The sequence below is a fragment of the Paralichthys olivaceus genome, chromosome 10 (assembly GCF_024713975.1).
Source record: "Paralichthys olivaceus isolate ysfri-2021 chromosome 10, ASM2471397v2, whole genome shotgun sequence".
Taxonomy (NCBI): domain Eukaryota; kingdom Metazoa; phylum Chordata; class Actinopteri; order Pleuronectiformes; family Paralichthyidae; genus Paralichthys; species Paralichthys olivaceus.
In genome coordinates, this window is record NC_091102.1 from 2,650,021 (window position 1) to 2,666,723 (window position 16,703).

Consider the following 16,703-nt stretch of genomic DNA (forward strand, 5'->3'; position numbering starts at 1 on the left):
TTGTTCTCATTATTATCATTTCCACATATTTTCTTTCACTGCACTCAGGGATTGATCGAGAGCTGTGGCAGCTTTTGATCATTTCTCATGATCTTCATCAGTTGATATAAAGCATGAAAGTGGGACTGACTTCTTTCCACAGGTTAAATAAACCTTAGATTTAACAGGACGTCCCTTCAACAACTGATTTAGTTCAAACTCAACTGGACATTGTGGTTTGTTCTCAAACAGCTGAAGTTCATCTTAAAAGATTAAGATGAACTTCAGCTTTTAACCACACATGAATGTTGAGCCTTCAAACTGCGAATGAAAATAGAAACGTCAACATGAAAACAAACTTGATGGTTGAGGATCATCATAAATGATTTAATGGACCTCGTGCTGTGACTCATTGACCACTTAATGTTTACAAAGATGTTTGAAGCTCAACTCGTGATTTAAACAAGAGACAAGTTGATTAAAAAGAAGCTGGATAAACAACTCAACATCAGAACTGAATTTATTAAATTAAAAAAGAAAGATTCACCATTAATCAACGTCTACATCGTACAACACAGCAGTAATAATGTTTATGTTGAATAACAGCTCCCCCTACTGACACATCTGTGGAGTAATCTGCAGTTTTCTGTAGGTTGAGGGGAGACGAGTGAACTCAGTCACACAAACGTAGGTCAGCGTTTAAACAGCGAGACGACGCCACAGGTTTTCATTTCGTACCTGAGAGCTCAAACAATCACACGTGTGCTGTAAAGTGTATCGTCTGCAACGTGAGGCACGACAACGAGAGCGAATCAAGGATCGTCAGGCGTCTCTGTAAACATTTAGATTTTTCAACAGGCTCCCGGTGACACTGTAGGCACACTTCATCCAACTGTGGTCAAGAACAAGGGGTTTTATTTTTGTCACTTCAGAGACACAGAAAATGTTGAGGCTCTGTAAGAAAACTGGTTTAATTACATCAAAAGACAGATTTGAACCCACATCATCATTATATGAGGAAAATCAGAAAACAAAAAGACAGAAGATATTTATATAAAATAAGAAAGAATTAACAAAAAAGCTACAAAGACAAAAGAATTACTGACAAACATTCCTAGCTAAGTATTTTCTCTCATTCAGGCCCTGCTCTGTTTGCATCAGATACGTTTACTGTGTTAGTTTCTTCTTGGGACGTTTGACTTCTCAGTGAACAGCAGTGTGAACATATGACATGATGAACGATGAGTTGTTTTTTTTTTGACGGCTCGTTGTTAAGACGGTTCGGGTGGTTTAACTCGATGGCGTCTCCTCCTCCTGACTTAGTCGGATCCTCTGGAAACCCGGACTGAGAGGCAGGAGGCAGAGTTAAATACGGGGGGGGGGGGGGGGGAGGGGTCGCACTCCGACACACTCATGGCCAGTCAGTGTGGGCAGAGCTTCGGTGGAGGTGGTTGCAGGTTCTCGGGAGGATTTTGTTTTTTTGTGTGTTCCTCAGCCACCTCCAGCATCACTCTGCCCGTCGAGTCTGTACAGCATCGAGGCGGGAGAGTCGGATTAGAAGCCCATGCCTCCTCCCATGCCGCCCATTCCACCCATGCCTCCCATACCGGCTGGCATCTCCTTCTCCTCCTTGGGTATCTCCGTGACGACGGCCTCGGCGGTGGAGAGCAGCGAGGCCACGCCTGCAGCGTCCAACAGCGCCGTCCTCACCACCTGTAGAGACGGACGATACGAGGTTTATTTGCATTTCATTCATTCTGTATGTTCACTACACAAGATTAACTTTAGAGCTGCTGACTCATAAAAAACCCAAAATAAAACATTACTGCTAAAGAAATTACTTTTATTCGCTCAGTTTAGAGGCCGTATGTCTCTTAACCTCTAGGTGGCAGTGTTGACTAGGTTAAGAGTTCTAGAGTTCTCAGAAGAATGTATTATATACAAACTAAAAAGTCAACATATGATTGGCTGCACTTTACCTTGGTGGGGTCGATGATGCCCTTCTCCACCATGTTGACGAACTCTCCCAGCATGGCGTCGTAGCCGATCTCTGCTGATTCCTGGAGGATCTTCTCCACCACCAGTGAACCCTCCACGCCCGCGTTCTTGGCGATGGTCATAGCGGGGATACGCAGCGCCCGCCTGATGATGTCCACACCTGATTGGATGGAACGGAAGCAGATAAATGGTAAACTTGAACTTATTCACAAAACTAAAAACATGTTATCTTTTCAGGCCCTTTAACTCTCGTTAACTCGCTCGTAATTATTGGGACGGACTTTAATTTATAAGCGTAATGAACTGAGGATTTGAAAAATGTACAACTTCTAAATTTGGATTTTTGTTTGAAACCAGTTAAGCTGCTTTTTTGTAGCTTCTCGTGTTTTCATGTAAAAATAGTAGTTAGTTAAGAAAACAAAATGCATGAACACACCCTTAGTCTACATGAATATTTGTTTTTTTAACTGTATAACTTTGAAATTTAAATTCTACATCTCAAGGTGTGACACCCCCCCCCCCTTAAAATCCACACTGATCTCTCTGTGGAGCCAAACTTCTGAAATCTGTCATAGCAACAAACAACTTATTATTTACTACTATTAAACAAGAGGAACAGAATGTTAGTTTTAGTTCTGAGCGTGTGCATGTGTTTCACTGACCGATCTTCTGGTCAGAGTTGGCAGATTTGATGCTATCGAGCGATGGGATGCAGCGAAGCAGAGCGCAGCCTCCACCTGGTACGATCCCCTCCTCCACAGCTGCCCGGGTGGCGTTCAGAGCGTCGGTCACACGATCCTTCTTCTCGTTCACCTCCACATCACTCGTTCCTCCGATCTAAAACAGGAACAAAAGGAATCGCAACTTGTTCTCAAGAGAAACACGGTGGCGGTCGTCATCTCGTACTGTCTGAACGTCAGATTGAGACGCACCTTGAGCACGGCGACTCCGTCAGACAGCTTGGCGAGCCTCTCGTTGAGTTTCTCCTTCTCGTAGTCGCTGGTGGTGCTCTCCAGCTGCTCAACGATCTCCAGTGCACGTTTCTCAACCTCCGCGGGGCTGCCGCCTCCCCTCAGCAGCAACGTGTCGTCCTTGGTGATCTGCACCTCACCAACTTTCCCGAAGTCATGAGCCTGGATGTCTTCGAGGGTCAGACCCAGAGCCTCATCCCCGAACACCTGCAGAAAGGAAAAGAGAAATAATTTGAAATAATCCAGATAATTTAACAATATTACAACTTTTTTTTCCTTTTAGGGAATTTGCTTTTAAAGACTTCAGAAGTTGACTTACAGTGCCCCCAGTGGCGACGGCCAAATCCTTCAGCTGGTTCTTCCTGTTGTCTCCGAAGCCCGGGGCTTTAACAGCGACCACCTGAAGCCCAACCTTCAGCCTACAAATCAAGACGTTGACATTTCATTGCTTTCGGTTTCTTAGTCAAACACCTGGAGCATGAGCGGACAGCTGATCTCTTAAATGGGATCAGTAAACAAACAGGACGAACCTGTTGAGGACCAAGGTGCTGAGGGCCTCTCCATCCACATCCTCCGCCACAATAACCAGCGGTTTGCGGTGCTGGTTAGCGATCTCCAGAGCTGGGACGATGCTCTGGACGCTGGAGATCTTCTTCTCACTCAGCAGGAGGTAGGCGTCCTGGAACTCACACTTCTGACCTGAGAGAGCGAAGATGGTGTTTGTTACCGAGTCGGGTGCAATAAATTATGATATAAACCAGACGACCGTAGGAGAATCTTTACCTTTGGTGGTGTTGATGAAGTAGGGGGAGATGTAGCCACGGTCAAACTTCATCCCCTCGATGATATCAAGCTCATCGTGCAGCGTCTTCCCATCCTGAGACATCACAACAGATTATTCACCAGTTTTAAGTGACGCAACCTCAAGTCTTGTTCCATCCATCAGTGACTGAATGTGGAAACTCACCTTGACGGTGATGACTCCCTTGCGGCCGACTTTCTTCATGGCATTGGAGATGATGTTACCGATCTCCACATCTCCATTGGCTGAGATTGTAGCGACCTGAAAGACAAAATTCATTGTTAAACCTGAGCAAGTAAAAAAGCTGCTGCTCTATTTTACACAAGTATAATTTTTTTATTGCTAAATATCGATAGCATCTGTTCCCTAAAGTCCACATCACTCGGGCTCTACATTGAAAACTGTTGTGTACCTGTGCGATCTCCTCTGGTGTGGTCACCGGCTTGGAGAGCGCCTTCAGCTCGTTGATGACGGTCTCCACGGCCATCATGACGCCACGGCGGATCTCCACCGGGTTGGCTCCTTTGCTGATGGTGTCGAAGCCCTCCTTGGCGATGGCGCGGGCCAGCACTGTGGCGGTGGTGGTGCCGTCACCGGCCTCCTCGTTGGTGTTGTTGGCCACATCCTGCACCAGCTTGGCACCGATGTTCTGGTACTTGTCCTTCAGGTCGATGCTCTTGGCCACCGTTACTCCGTCCTTGGTGACCTTGGGGCTGCCCCAGCTTTGCTCGATGATGACAGTACGACCCTGAAACGCAGAAAGATGTTAAAGTTTGATGGAAAACCAGTAGAGACGATAGACAATTATTCTCATTTCACACAAGTATGAAAGATTTTTTTTTTAAAAACAGTGAACATAAGAGGGCCTAAAATGATTAAGCTATTTGAGCATCTTTAACTTGCATGAAAACATATGTATCACCCAAGTTTGATTAATTGATAAGCTCACCTTTGGACCCATGGTGACGGCCACAGTATCAGCCAGCAGGTCGACCCCCTTCAGCATGAGGGCGCGAGCGTCAGCTCCAAACTTCACCTCCTTGGCGTAGGCTCGTGTGAGGTGCGGGGCCAGCGCCCGGCACACAGGCCTCACCTGCTTCATGACTGTTGGTAGACGAAACATCTCTATGGAGAGAAAAAGACAAAGGATGGAGGTAAATAAATAAATCTGCACAATTGTTTTTCTATAATCCTGAAAGTTCACAGAAATCTTGTGTGATGAACATGTGCAGCTATATAATGATTATCTATGATAGAGGGGTACTCTGCCCCCCGGTGGTCAGCAGTGGAAGAACGTCCCACCCACCAGTGAATCAATGAGATGGAGAAACTCTGTCCCAGGATGACCTTGCACTTACGGCACAGTGGAGGCGTTTTATTCACCGGGTTTCATAAATTGCTCAGGAAATTAATGTCAGGAAATAAGGAAACATGGTTGATCTTTAAAATGATGCAGCAATAATGTAGAGTAAAACTGAAAAAGAGCTAAATACATTTAAATATACTGTAACAACATGTTTGGTGTTTGATTGAAAAGTGCATGAAACCAGTATTAAAAAGCAAAGTCAACCATAAAAACAAAAAGATTAGAATTAAAAAGAAGAGTTGGATCTGGCAGTTTTTCCCAAAGCCCCTCAGGAAAAACTGTCATCTGGTATCTAAATCACCTCGTTCTCTACCTGACAGACGCTTTTCGGATGAATGGATCTTTCCATTCCAAATAAAAGCAACAACAAACGAATCCAGAGGTTGAGACGAAAGTGTTGCGTTACAGAGATATTAAGAAATCTTAAATGACACAGATGTTATTCAGGCTCCTCTGTTTGTAGAAGTGCTGTTTGGTTGGTTCTAAATAAACGATAGAAGAAAAAGTGGTTCTAACTGGACAGAACCTGTTCAATAGGTAAGTGAAGGTTCAGCTGACAGCAGGGAGCATTAGTCCATTCATTCATTAAAAAGAAAATACACATTGATTGATCAAATGTTTCAGTCATTGCGAAACATTTCACTTTTGATGATGTGAAGATTTCACAGCTTCTGGAAAGTTGATTACTTAATTTCTACCGGTCCGTTGATATAATTGTTCATCTATAAAGTTGATCTCTGATTAAATTGTTAATTGAAAGTAAATTATCAAAGTTTTCATAGAAGCAACTAATAGAAAAGACCTGGTTTTAATTACACTACTGACCACACTCGTTTCACATCGCGAGTAAAAAGAACTTAAGGCTGTAAGTCTCTGGATCTGCTCATAGAAATGAATGATCACAGTAAATAGGTTTTAAACTGATTATTACATTAATCCCCGAACCCACTTCCTAGAGAACCCACGTGCGTTCGTCAGGTCGCGAGTCACAAGGTCAAATTGCAGAAGCACGCGCCTCCTCATCCCTGATCAGATCCCCGAGTGGAATCCTCCGATCAATCATCACCCACGTGCTTTTAAACGAAGGACACTGTGGATGTCACCGGTGGAATTATTAAATATTAATAACAGAGTTGATTCCAAACCGGTCTGCAGCTGCTCGTCGGTCCAAAAACACCACACACCCCGATTCAATGACGTTAAACGTCGCGCTGGCATTTCATTCACACTTTTAAACAGAGACAACCGGACATTTTAACCAACATGTCCTTGTAGCTCGCGATGGAAAAAAATGTCTTCTCCGAGCGGAATTAAAAGCCGATCGTCGTCGTGTCCTCGGGGGACGGCGTGACATGTGCAGAGCTAGCTAAGAGCTAAACCGCGGGGAAGCGGTGCGATGATGTTTTAAAAGCGATGTCGGGACTTACTTCAGGTGTGGAGACGCTGGAGCTGCGACAGGAGTCCGTGATATAACCGACGCAGGGAGGACAGGAGCGTGTGAGACAGACAGGACCGCACATGGTCCAGCACATCCGGGGATTTTACCGGCACGCCCCGCACCATGAATAACAACACTCCCGCTGCGAATGTCTGCGTTTAATCAGCTGTTCACGTCAACCCGCGTCTTTTCACGTGTCCACGTGTCGTTAACACGGTTCCATGTGTGTTTGTTTTGTGCAAACGACATTTTTAAATAGTGTTTAAACCTCATGTTACTCGGTTTATGCTCGTTCCGGGGCGGCCGCTTCCAGAATTTTCTCGCCTACCATTGGAGGGGACGAAAAGGTCAAAGTTGACATTGTGCAATATTGCTCCAGCTTTAAACGATTAAAAAAGTCAAAAATCCTCAAATGGATGATATTTTCAGACCCGTCTGTGAATGTTTTGATTGATTTCGATGAGATTTAATTGTTTAAATGAGGGTTTTTCACGCTTTCTGCCGGTTTCCGGGTATTTTCAGTCAGGCAGAGAAACGGCCGCCTCGTTCACTGCGCATGCGCGTTCTGGAACCTTCCTCCTCACGTGTGGGACGTGAACCGGCTCAGTGTGACCATCCACGCTCCTCACGGAACCCGGCAGCCGCTCCACGAAGACTCTCAGCCCGCGAACACGTCCAGAGAAACATGGTAAGAGACGTTTGAGAAACCGTGACGCTTAGAGGGCGAGGAACACAAAAGACCCGCATCCGTCCTGCGGCGGGGGGTTAGCGTTAGCGGCTAACGTTAGCTGCCGTTAACGTCCACCGACAAGGTCAAACAGGTGAAACTCACGTTTATCACCGTGTTGAATAAACTGTGGAGACACGGAGGAGACTAAAGGGGAGTATGGGGGGGGGGTTCGGTGTCTGTCACCGGGGATCGAACCGACAACCTCGTGACGAGTGGATCCTGCGGGACCATCCACTGAACATGTGCCGAGAATTAAACTCCTCAGTCGCTGCAGCAAAAACATGGAGCAATGAATGAATGAGTGAGTGAAGTGTCCGGACACATCACAGTTAGTATTCTTTTTAAAAATCTCTTGATCTGCAGTAAACATGTTGTCAGGCAGAATTAAGAACGTCCTGCTTGTTGCACACACACGCCTCTTTGCTTGTAAATGTCAGATCTAGAACTGAAATCTGAATCTGCTGATTCATCCATAAGTCCACCGATTGGCCACTATTGTGGAAATTGACTTATGAATCAGAGTCGTTGATAAAACTGTAATAAATTGGAACAATCATACAGAGAAACCAGTTCTCACGTGGTGTGATGGAGGAAATGTTTGCAGCAAATGGAAGGAAACTAAACTGTTTTTAATGTTCCATTTTAAAACAGATTGTTTTTCTTTGCTGCCTTTAATAAAACAACTGTCTAATGTGGAGCCCCATTAAAGTTCTACTTGCATAACTGCTCCGTTACGTCTGTGACTGTCAGTTACTTAATAATACTTAAAAGTAATGCTGTTTTAGATAATAACCCAACATTAATGAAACCATTGAGCAGCGTTCAGATAATATGTGCATGAATGCAGCAAAAATTATAATCCAATAAACAATATCGATAATCATTAGTACTTTAAATGTATTTTAATGCTGATGTACTTAATGGAGGACTCTATCTTGAAACTGAGTTTTCTGCTCTGTGCTATTGCTGCTTTTACAATTTAACAAACCATCGATGTTAATGCTTGATTATATTTGCACAATATCCAGAATAACTTGATCATGATTAAAATAAAGCCGATGAATCATCTTCATAACTGTTTTATGCAACTGGTTCTCCTCAAACCACCTCGTGTAACAAACAGAGAGAAGCTTCTGGAAAACCAGACCGACCGGCCCTGACTGTTATCTAGCGATGGTAACATCCTGAAGGACATTTCATCACAATTGAGGTCGTTCAAACTGAAATCCTGAGATGCCTCCAGGTTATCAGTCAGCAGGCCTAGTCCTCCCCCTCCGCAGGGTTAAAGGTCACCATGAAGGATAACTGCAGTGACCCCCGCCCTCAGTAAACTGAGACCTACCCCCCCACCTTCCTCCAGCTCCTCCCCAGACGACCTTCAACCAAGGCCACTGCTGCATCTGCTGCTGTTTGAACTGCCGTCAGCTGCTGTTTTAAATCAGATTAAACTGCTCGGTGAAATGTAACTGAATGAAGAAACGTTGTCTTCACACAGGCAGCTTCTACTTTAATGTTTACACACTGACTGTACACTTATCACTCGTCTTTCTTTTCCTCCCTCTTTCACAACAGAGCAGCCACAATTGCTGATTAATCATTTTTGAGTTTTACCCTGATCTGTGGAATCAAGCACATTTTAAGTCAAACTTAAACTTGTTCATTTTTATTGTAGTTGTTTGATTAGTGGATGACTTTAATTGTTTCAGTCGGAACGTTTGTTAATATCTGAATACTTCTGTTAACAGTTGTTAACGATTAACTCAAGAATCTAAGAGCTTCACTCAAGTAGAAGCAGCCATATTGTTGTGGATAATTACTATGAAGTACTATGTACTGGTACTCAAAAAAGTGATAGTACATGATTATTAACTGGAAATGTACTTAAAATGTGGATGCAACAATCCTGGAAATCACTCGTTTGAGTACAAAATCTCATTTTATTTTTTAAAGCAACTAGTTCCAGTTTTTGTGAAATGAATGTAGTGTTGATTATATCTGTCTTGACTTTAGTTGAGTGAGATTTGTAAGTAGCATTACACAGACCAGGAGTTAAAGTACTTCAAACTTGTACTTTGGTGGGTTTTGTGTAACAGAGCCAGTATTTAACTCAACACAGCCCCTAGTGGTCACTTTGTGTTGTCACATCAAATCTCTTGCCTCTGGTGTTTCACTGTTGAAGTGTAACTTGATCATCGTCGGCTCATTCCTTCTTTTCTTCCAGGCCTTCAGGAAATTCCTGCCCTTGTTCGACCGGGTGCTGGTGGAGCGCCTCACTGCGGAGACTGTGACGAAGGGCGGCATCATGCTGCCGGAGAAGGCTCAAGGCAAAGTGCTGCAGGCCACCGTCATGGCCGTCGGACCTGGATCTGTCAACCAGGTCATTCTCAGTTTTTATCTTTATCATGTTCAAGTTCTATACACATGGAGATTTATGTCTTTGTCAAACAGATTTAATAACGACTCTATAGGAATTATTTTATTTAGTAAATACACATATGTATATATAAATTACAGTATAATATTATTAAGCTCAGTATAATGAACCCCATTTCAACCAGCTGTACTTTTTCTTTTTTCAGAAAGGAGACATTCAGGCCGTCAGTGTGAAGGTTGGAGAGAAAGTTCTCCTACCAGAGTACGGTGGGACTAAAATCGTACTGGAAGACAAGGTACAGTAAAGTTCAAACTGGATCAGTTAGGATTTGTTTCTGTTGTGTCTTCTTCCTTGGTTTAATTTGTCGCTTTATAATTCTGTCCTCCAGGACTATTTCCTGTTCCGTGATGCAGACATCCTCGGCAAATACACTGAATGAGTCTGTTTTACATCAAGTCCCTGTCATCGCCCGGAGAGAAGAAATTCAGTTGCCTCATTTGTCTGACTTTTCCCTTTTTTATGTTATTTCAATTGTAAATAATTCTGATCACATTTTGTTACAATAATAAAGTTGAACTGTCGATCGTTGTCGTCTTGTCTCCTGATTTCATGCTGCTCCTGATAATATTCACTACAGCTGTGTGTATTAAGTTTGTTCTGTAGTTTTTGACTACATCTCAAAACAATGACAAATAAAACTGGACAAACTGATGCAAGAGTTTTTGTTCTTTGTTCAAACAACAGAATGTAAACTAACCGTTATAATAGATCAACAGCTCTACAGAAGCATGTGGACGACCCCTGGACACAGACACCGAACGTTTGTGTCTTTGTGGTAAACTTTATAAATCCAGTGTTGATTTTGATGTCTCTTGAGACGATTTGTGTCCCTGAGCTGATTGTGTCTGTCACATCGATATGAAGTTGATTTTTGACTCCTTTTGTCTTCTAGTCATACATTTTTGTGTCCCTGTAGTTTTGTCTCTTAAGTCTTTTTTATGAATGTTTTTCTCTCTGTGCTTCTGGTGGGTCTCTGTCAATTTGACAGTTTTATCTCCATGGAAATGTTTTTTGTCTGTGGATTTGAGTCATTGTAGATGTGTTGTCTTTTTGTAGATTTGAGTCTCTGTAGATTTTCCTTTTGTAGATTTGAGTCTGTAGTTGATTTGTGGATTTGAGTCTTTGTAGTTGTCTCTTAGGTGATTTGAGTCTGTAGTTGATTTGCCTCTTTGTGGATTTGAGTCCCTGTAGTTGTCTCTTAGTTGATTTGAGTCTCCAGTTGTTGTGGATTTATGTCTTAGTTGATTTGAGTCTTTGGAGTTGTCTCTTAGTTGATTTGTGTCTTTGAGTCTCTGTAGTTGTCTCTTAGTTGATTTGTGGATTTGAGTCTTTGTAATTGTCTCTTAGTTGATTTGAGTCTCTGTAGTTGTCTCTTAGGTGATTTGAGTCTGTAGTTGATTTGCCTCTTTGTGGATTTGAGTCTCTGTAGTTGTCTCTTAGTTGATTTGAGTCTCCAGTTGTTGTGGATTTATGTCTTAGTTGATTTGAGTCTTTGGAGTTGTCTCTTAGTTGATTTGTGTCTTTGAGTCTCTGTAGTTGTCTCTTAGTTGATTTGAGTCTCCAGTTTTGTGGATTTGTCTCTTAGTTGATTTTAGTCTGTAGTTGATTTGCTTCTTTGTGGATTTGAGTCTCCAGTTGTTGTGGATTTGTCTCTTAGTTGATTTGAGTCTTTGGAGTTGTCTCTTAGTTGATTTGAGTCTCCAGTTTTGTGGATTTGTCTCTTAGTTGATTTGCTTCTTTGTGGATTTGAGTCTCTGTAGTTGTCTCTTAGTTGATTTGAGTCTCCAGTTGTTGTGGATTTGTCTCTTAGTTGATTTGTGTCTTTGTCTCTCTGTAGTTCTCTGACCTGTCAATAATGAAAATACCTTCGCTACAAGTACACACACTGTACAACACTGGTGTGCAGTATAAGTACACACGAAGTCAAACACTGGTGTGCAGTATAAGTACACAGATGAAGTACAGTACAGTACAGTTACCATGAAGTGAATCACCGACACGACAACAGCGCCACTGACGAACATCCGGGTATTCTGTCGAGATGGTCATGGCGGAGGGTTCTGCAGTTCTCAGGAGGAATCGGCCTGGAACCAAGGCGAAGGTTTGTTTCCAGCCGCCGGAGCTTCGCCGCGTGGTTCCCCGCACGTCGCTCACACAGACGCGGGGACGCTGCTTCACCTGAACCGTGTTTCTGCTCCACACGTCCCCGATCCCCAACTCGGTCCCGGACAAAACACAGGAAGGGCCCGGACCTGGAAGCGTCCGGCCAAGTTAGCACCGTTAGCTGCTCCTCCGTCTAGTTCCTGGAGTCGTGTCGAAGACGAGCCGAGGTTGCGCTTCTTCCCCCCGGAGACCTGTTCGGTTTCGTTGTTGCGAGTTTAATCGAGAAGTAAAATCTTGAAGGATAGAAACGTCCCCACGAGCACACGAAGCTAGCCATGTTGGTGTTTAGCCGCGTATGCTCGTTAGCTTTACAGGAAGAAGCCGCATCCCGGCTATCGAGCCAGCTAGCGACAAGTTAGCATTTTAGCTGCGAGGGATTGAGAGAAACACAGATTGTCAGATTTGATTTAAAAAAAAAGTTTCCTCGTTAAAGTTCTCCAGACAGATTCTTCCACCTCCCTCCAGTCACCGTGTTCACGCGTCGCGTAGTGAATTCACACCAGCTTTGATAAACGTCTCTGAAGTTAGCTTCTGATTCCGAAGTGTCACTGACACGAAACTGTTTTTTTAAACATTATTCAGACTCTTCCAGGTTCTTTACTTTAGTGGGTTCAAGACAGAAGCTGTGAAATCACCATTTTAATGTGGGATCAAACTTTCTCAGTTGACAACCTGTGATTTCATTTGCAGTCAGATTCTCATTCCTCTGGTTTTAAAGTCCAGATCTGAAGAGTCTGGTTTCATCTGCACATGATCTGATGTCTGAGGAACAGGAAGCTTTATCTTGTTTATTGTAGAGATGATGTAGTTTCCTCACAAACGAAATACATCCGAACATGTTTAGCTTTTAACCAGCGTGTCTCAATCAGTTGCTCTGTATTTTCATTTTCCCCCTAAATTTCTCCTTATCTGACAAATCAGACACCAACTTTATGTCCATGTGTTTGCTCAGTGATTGTGGGTCAATATTGTGCAACAGCTATGTACTCAGCCTCAGTCCACTTTGTTCTCTTTGCCTGGAGACTAAATTTGTCCTCCCTCCATGTGAAGGACTTCTACAACTGGCCGGATGAATCATTCGAGGAGATGGACAGCACGCTGGCTGTCCAACAGGTGTGTGGCGATGTTGGGTCTTTTTAAAGAATGGCACACTAGTGCAGTCTTTTCATTTGGAGTGGACGTAAAAATCTATAAAGTCACATGCATGAGTCAGCTGCTACATAATCCTTTCTTTCATTTTATCTATATTTATATGATGAGTTTTGATTTGTTGCTGTTTCTATTGCAGAATAGATGAAAAAACAATCTCATCACTAAAAGCACATTAGCTGATGAATACTAATACATGACTCATAAACAACACAGTTAAATGTTAATGTTTAGACTGATAACAGGTTTTAATCTGCACTTTAATACCTGAACATTGCACTCTGTATGTGACTCTTTTGGATTTTTATTTCAGCTTTAGGATAGTTCTACTTCTAAGATAGTTGCAGGGTAGTAACTGTTGTTCCAAAATTGTTAAATTAACTGTTAAAGTAGTCACAAGTTAGCTTCTATACTTCTCTACTGTCTATGTTGATGTATTATTAGATAGACTTAATAAAAAGTGACGGTCCCTGTAGGAGTAATAAGTCTGTCTGCCCCTCTGTTTTCAAGTACGTTACATTTAGGAGATCCTACTGTTAAAAAGCTTATGGTGCCTTTAGACATAATGCTAAGCAAATTTTAAAAATATACTAACGATAAAAGAAATTGGTCAGAAGAAGATAGAAGTCAGTAGAGATACATTGCTGTGGCTGAATGAGGGTGTCTACTAATACGTGTTTGATGGCTCTTGTTTCAGTACATCCAGCAGAACATTAGATCAGATTGCTCCAATATCGACAAAATCCTGGAACCTCCGGAGGGTCAGGATGAGGGGGTGTGGAAGTATGAACACCTCAGGTAAGTGGGGGAATAATACATTTTTAGTAAATGTTTTAATATGGTCTCGTTCGCCTGCGTTAGTCAACCCACATTTGAAGAACACGGAGCAGCAGTTGTGGATGTGTAGAAGAAATCAGATATGCCAAATATGAGGAAATTTGCAGGTCTATGCAAGAGATAGATAAGAGAGTGAATGTTCTCTCCTTTCATTGTTATGTCCTGTTTGCAGGCAGTTTTGTCTGGAGCTCAATGGACTAGCTGTAAAACTGCAGGTAAATGATCACACTGAACAAACCTTTGTGCCTGGCATTGTTGTTAAGGAACGAGCAGAGTTAGTTTTTGCTACCTGTGCAGGGAGTGGTTCAGAGGTATGTTGTGTACTCTCAGCTGCAGTGAAGTCTGTCTGTCCTCCTGCAGAGCGAGTGCCACCCAGACACCTGCACCCAGATGACGGCCACAGAGCAGTGGATCTTTTTATGTGCTGCCCACAAGACACCCAAAGAGGTGAGTCGGATTTCTTCGTATCTGCCTCTGTGTACATTTCAAGTAGAAACCGCTCTTACTCACAGTTGTGTGTGTGTGTGTTTTGTTCTGCTGCATCCATAGTGCCCTGCCATTGATTACACCAGGCACACGCTGGACGGAGCTGCCTGTCTTCTCAATAGCAACAAATACTTCCCCAGCAGGTCAGTCACCTGCAGCATAGAGTATTACATGTCATTGTGATAAGTTGAAAGCTTTGGCTCGTAGTGATGAACCAACAGAGAATAATCAGTTTTAACAGCTCGGTGTCTGATTTGTCGTTCTAGGGTGAGCATCAAAGAGTCATCGGTGGCTAAACTTGGCTCTGTCTGTCGTCGCATCTATAGGATATTCTCTCATGCCTACTTTCACCACCGCCAGATATTTGACAAGTATGAGGTAGGTGTCATTGGAAAAGGCTTCTGTTCGGCTAATAATGAATGCAGTGCTCTTAGGGCGGCTGTGGCTGAGGGAGTGAAACGGTCGTCCTCTAAACTGAAGGTTGGCGGTTCGATCCCAGACTTCCCCGTCTGCGTGTTCTTGGGCAAGATACTGAACAGTCATGCATCTGTTGTGTTAAATACGTAAACAACACTTGCTAACTCTGAATTTTCCGGCCGTTTTGCTGCTGTATTCTCACATGGACAATTTTCTAGGGCCTGGCAGGAAAAGTTTGGAAAATGTCCAAGCAGCTGACTTGGACATTTGTGTTGTCTTTCCCACTGGAAAATGTCGGAAATGTCAGTGCGTGTCTGAAAGCAGCTTTACAGTGTCAACCCAGCAGAATGGTGAAGAATCAGGATGCAGGTTCATAGTTGTGATCTGTGTGTGTGTGTGTGTCTGTGCAGAACGAAACGTTCCTGTGTCACCGGTTCACACGCTTCGTAATGAAGTACAACCTGATGTCTAAGGACAACCTGATCGTGCCCATCCTGGAGGAGGAGGTGCAGAACACGTCATCAGCTGGGGAGAGCGAGGCCTGAGATGCAGCTGCTGCCATAAGGGAGATGTGTGAAAACGAAATATCTACACATTACAGAGGAGACGCATTCACACACCTGCATACACGGAACACACACACACACACATGAATATATATGTATACACATTACACACACACTACAGTGTATTAAGGCTCCTGTCCAGTAACACTGTTCATGTCCCTCCTCCCCCGTCACCTGTGTCTATCTCAAAGGAAGTAAAGTTAAAGAGCGGGAGCAGAGTTCAGTCACGTCTGCAGGACGACATATTTTCTGTTTCACTCTTCGTTCTTTCAGATTCACTCCGTGTCTCTGGATACAGCCCCACTCCTTTTTTCTTTAAACTACTATAAGCAGCTGGATTTGCAAAAAAACAAAAAAAACCTACGTAACCATGGTGACCTGTATTGTTGACAAAGGCACACACACTGACATCCCCCCCCCTCTGTATATAACCCTCCCCCCCTCCTCTTTCTTTTAATTCACTGTCATGTTTTCTGATGGTGCTTCACTTCTTGTGTCTGCTCCTGTTCTGTTCACTTGTGTTGCCCACCGGCCTGTTTTGGGGGGTGTCCCATGAAACGGATCTCTAAATTCGCCCGCTCACGTAAAAATGCTTTTAAAACACGATGTAGGTGTGTGGCTTGTGTGGTAGTGAACAAAGAAAAATCTTTATCTCTCTAGCTTCGTACGTGTACTAGCAGTCGGATATTCTTCCTCCTCGGTCTCTGAGGTGACGTCTCGGAGCGTGTAGAAGGCTGTTGGCTAACTCTGATCCTGCTTTGTGACATGCCCCCATTTAAAACCGTGTGAAATGTGCCTGATGCTCTACTTTCCTTGACGCTGCTGCTGTCAGCCGGTTTCTACCGATCTAAACATTTGACGAGTAAATGCCACAAGGAAGTTCTGAACATCGGCGACATTTAAGTATCTGAGCACAACCTCCCGTCTTTTACCCCCTCCCTCATTAAGTTATTTTGTGGGAGGAGTCTTGTCAGTCCAACCCACTTTTTTTTTTTTTAAATGGACTAAAAAATTTTGTTACTGTCGACATTTACATGATGTCTGTTAATAAAAAAGACCTATTATTCAGATCGCTGGTTTTTATATCAATGAGGATACATCCACACTTTATTTACCTGATGTTTTCGTCTGTTTAGCAGAATTATTATTACCATGAAAACGGTTGAAAGGGCGTGGCTTGGGTCAGAGACGAACCAAAACGTTTTGGTGAATCTTTGAAAAAAATTTGGCATTTTGAAGGGATTCATATTTTGGTGATATTTGGTTTTAATCCTAGAAACAAAGAATTCTGGAAAGAGAGTGAACGAGCTACTTCCTGTTTACACCACATGACACGTGTATGTGAATGGTCATGTGATCTGTTTGCA

General features: G+C 43.2%; 3 protein-coding genes across 5 annotated transcripts; 2 read left to right on the forward strand and 1 right to left on the reverse strand.

The window, feature by feature from the left end:
- Positions 1–481: 481 nt before the first annotated feature.
- On the reverse strand, positions 482–6,683 carry hspd1 (heat shock 60 protein 1). 3 transcript variants are annotated; one of them, XM_020105844.2, is made up of 11 exons: positions 6,544–6,683; positions 4,700–4,875; positions 4,163–4,498; positions 3,916–4,011; positions 3,732–3,825; positions 3,479–3,647; positions 3,268–3,367; positions 2,910–3,155; positions 2,640–2,814; positions 1,959–2,137; positions 482–1,692 (listed from the first exon to the last, which is right to left on the reverse strand). In XM_020105844.2, exons 2-11 carry the CDS (start codon positions 4,871–4,873, stop codon positions 1,534–1,536), a joined length of 1,728 nt encoding a protein of 575 aa, XP_019961403.2. In that variant the 5' UTR covers positions 4,874–4,875; positions 6,544–6,683; the 3' UTR covers positions 482–1,533. The 3 variants fall into 3 exon arrangements, with proteins under 3 accessions (XP_019961403.2, XP_069388657.1, XP_069388656.1); XM_069532556.1 differs by having other exon boundaries at positions 6,380–6,552; XM_069532555.1 differs by lacking the exon at positions 6,544–6,683 and adding an exon at positions 6,082–6,380.
- A 77-nt stretch (positions 6,684–6,760) lies between these two features.
- Positions 6,761–10,239, forward strand: hspe1 (heat shock 10 protein 1). The gene is made up of 5 exons (XM_020105846.2): positions 6,761–6,901; positions 7,077–7,242; positions 9,506–9,661; positions 9,864–9,953; positions 10,047–10,239. Exons 1-5 carry the CDS (start codon positions 6,840–6,842, stop codon positions 10,095–10,097), a joined length of 525 nt encoding a protein of 174 aa, XP_019961405.2. The 5' UTR covers positions 6,761–6,839; the 3' UTR covers positions 10,098–10,239.
- Positions 10,240–11,528: 1,289 nt separating this feature from the next.
- mob4 (MOB family member 4, phocein) lies at positions 11,529–16,404 on the forward strand. Its single transcript, XM_020105845.2, has 8 exons — positions 11,529–11,819; positions 12,932–12,994; positions 13,728–13,828; positions 14,040–14,082; positions 14,228–14,314; positions 14,417–14,496; positions 14,620–14,731; positions 15,181–16,404. The coding sequence occupies exons 1-8, from the start codon at positions 11,760–11,762 to the stop codon at positions 15,313–15,315; spliced, it is 681 nt and encodes a 226-aa protein (XP_019961404.1). The 5' UTR covers positions 11,529–11,759; the 3' UTR covers positions 15,316–16,404.
- The last annotated feature ends 299 nt before the right edge of the window (positions 16,405–16,703 follow it).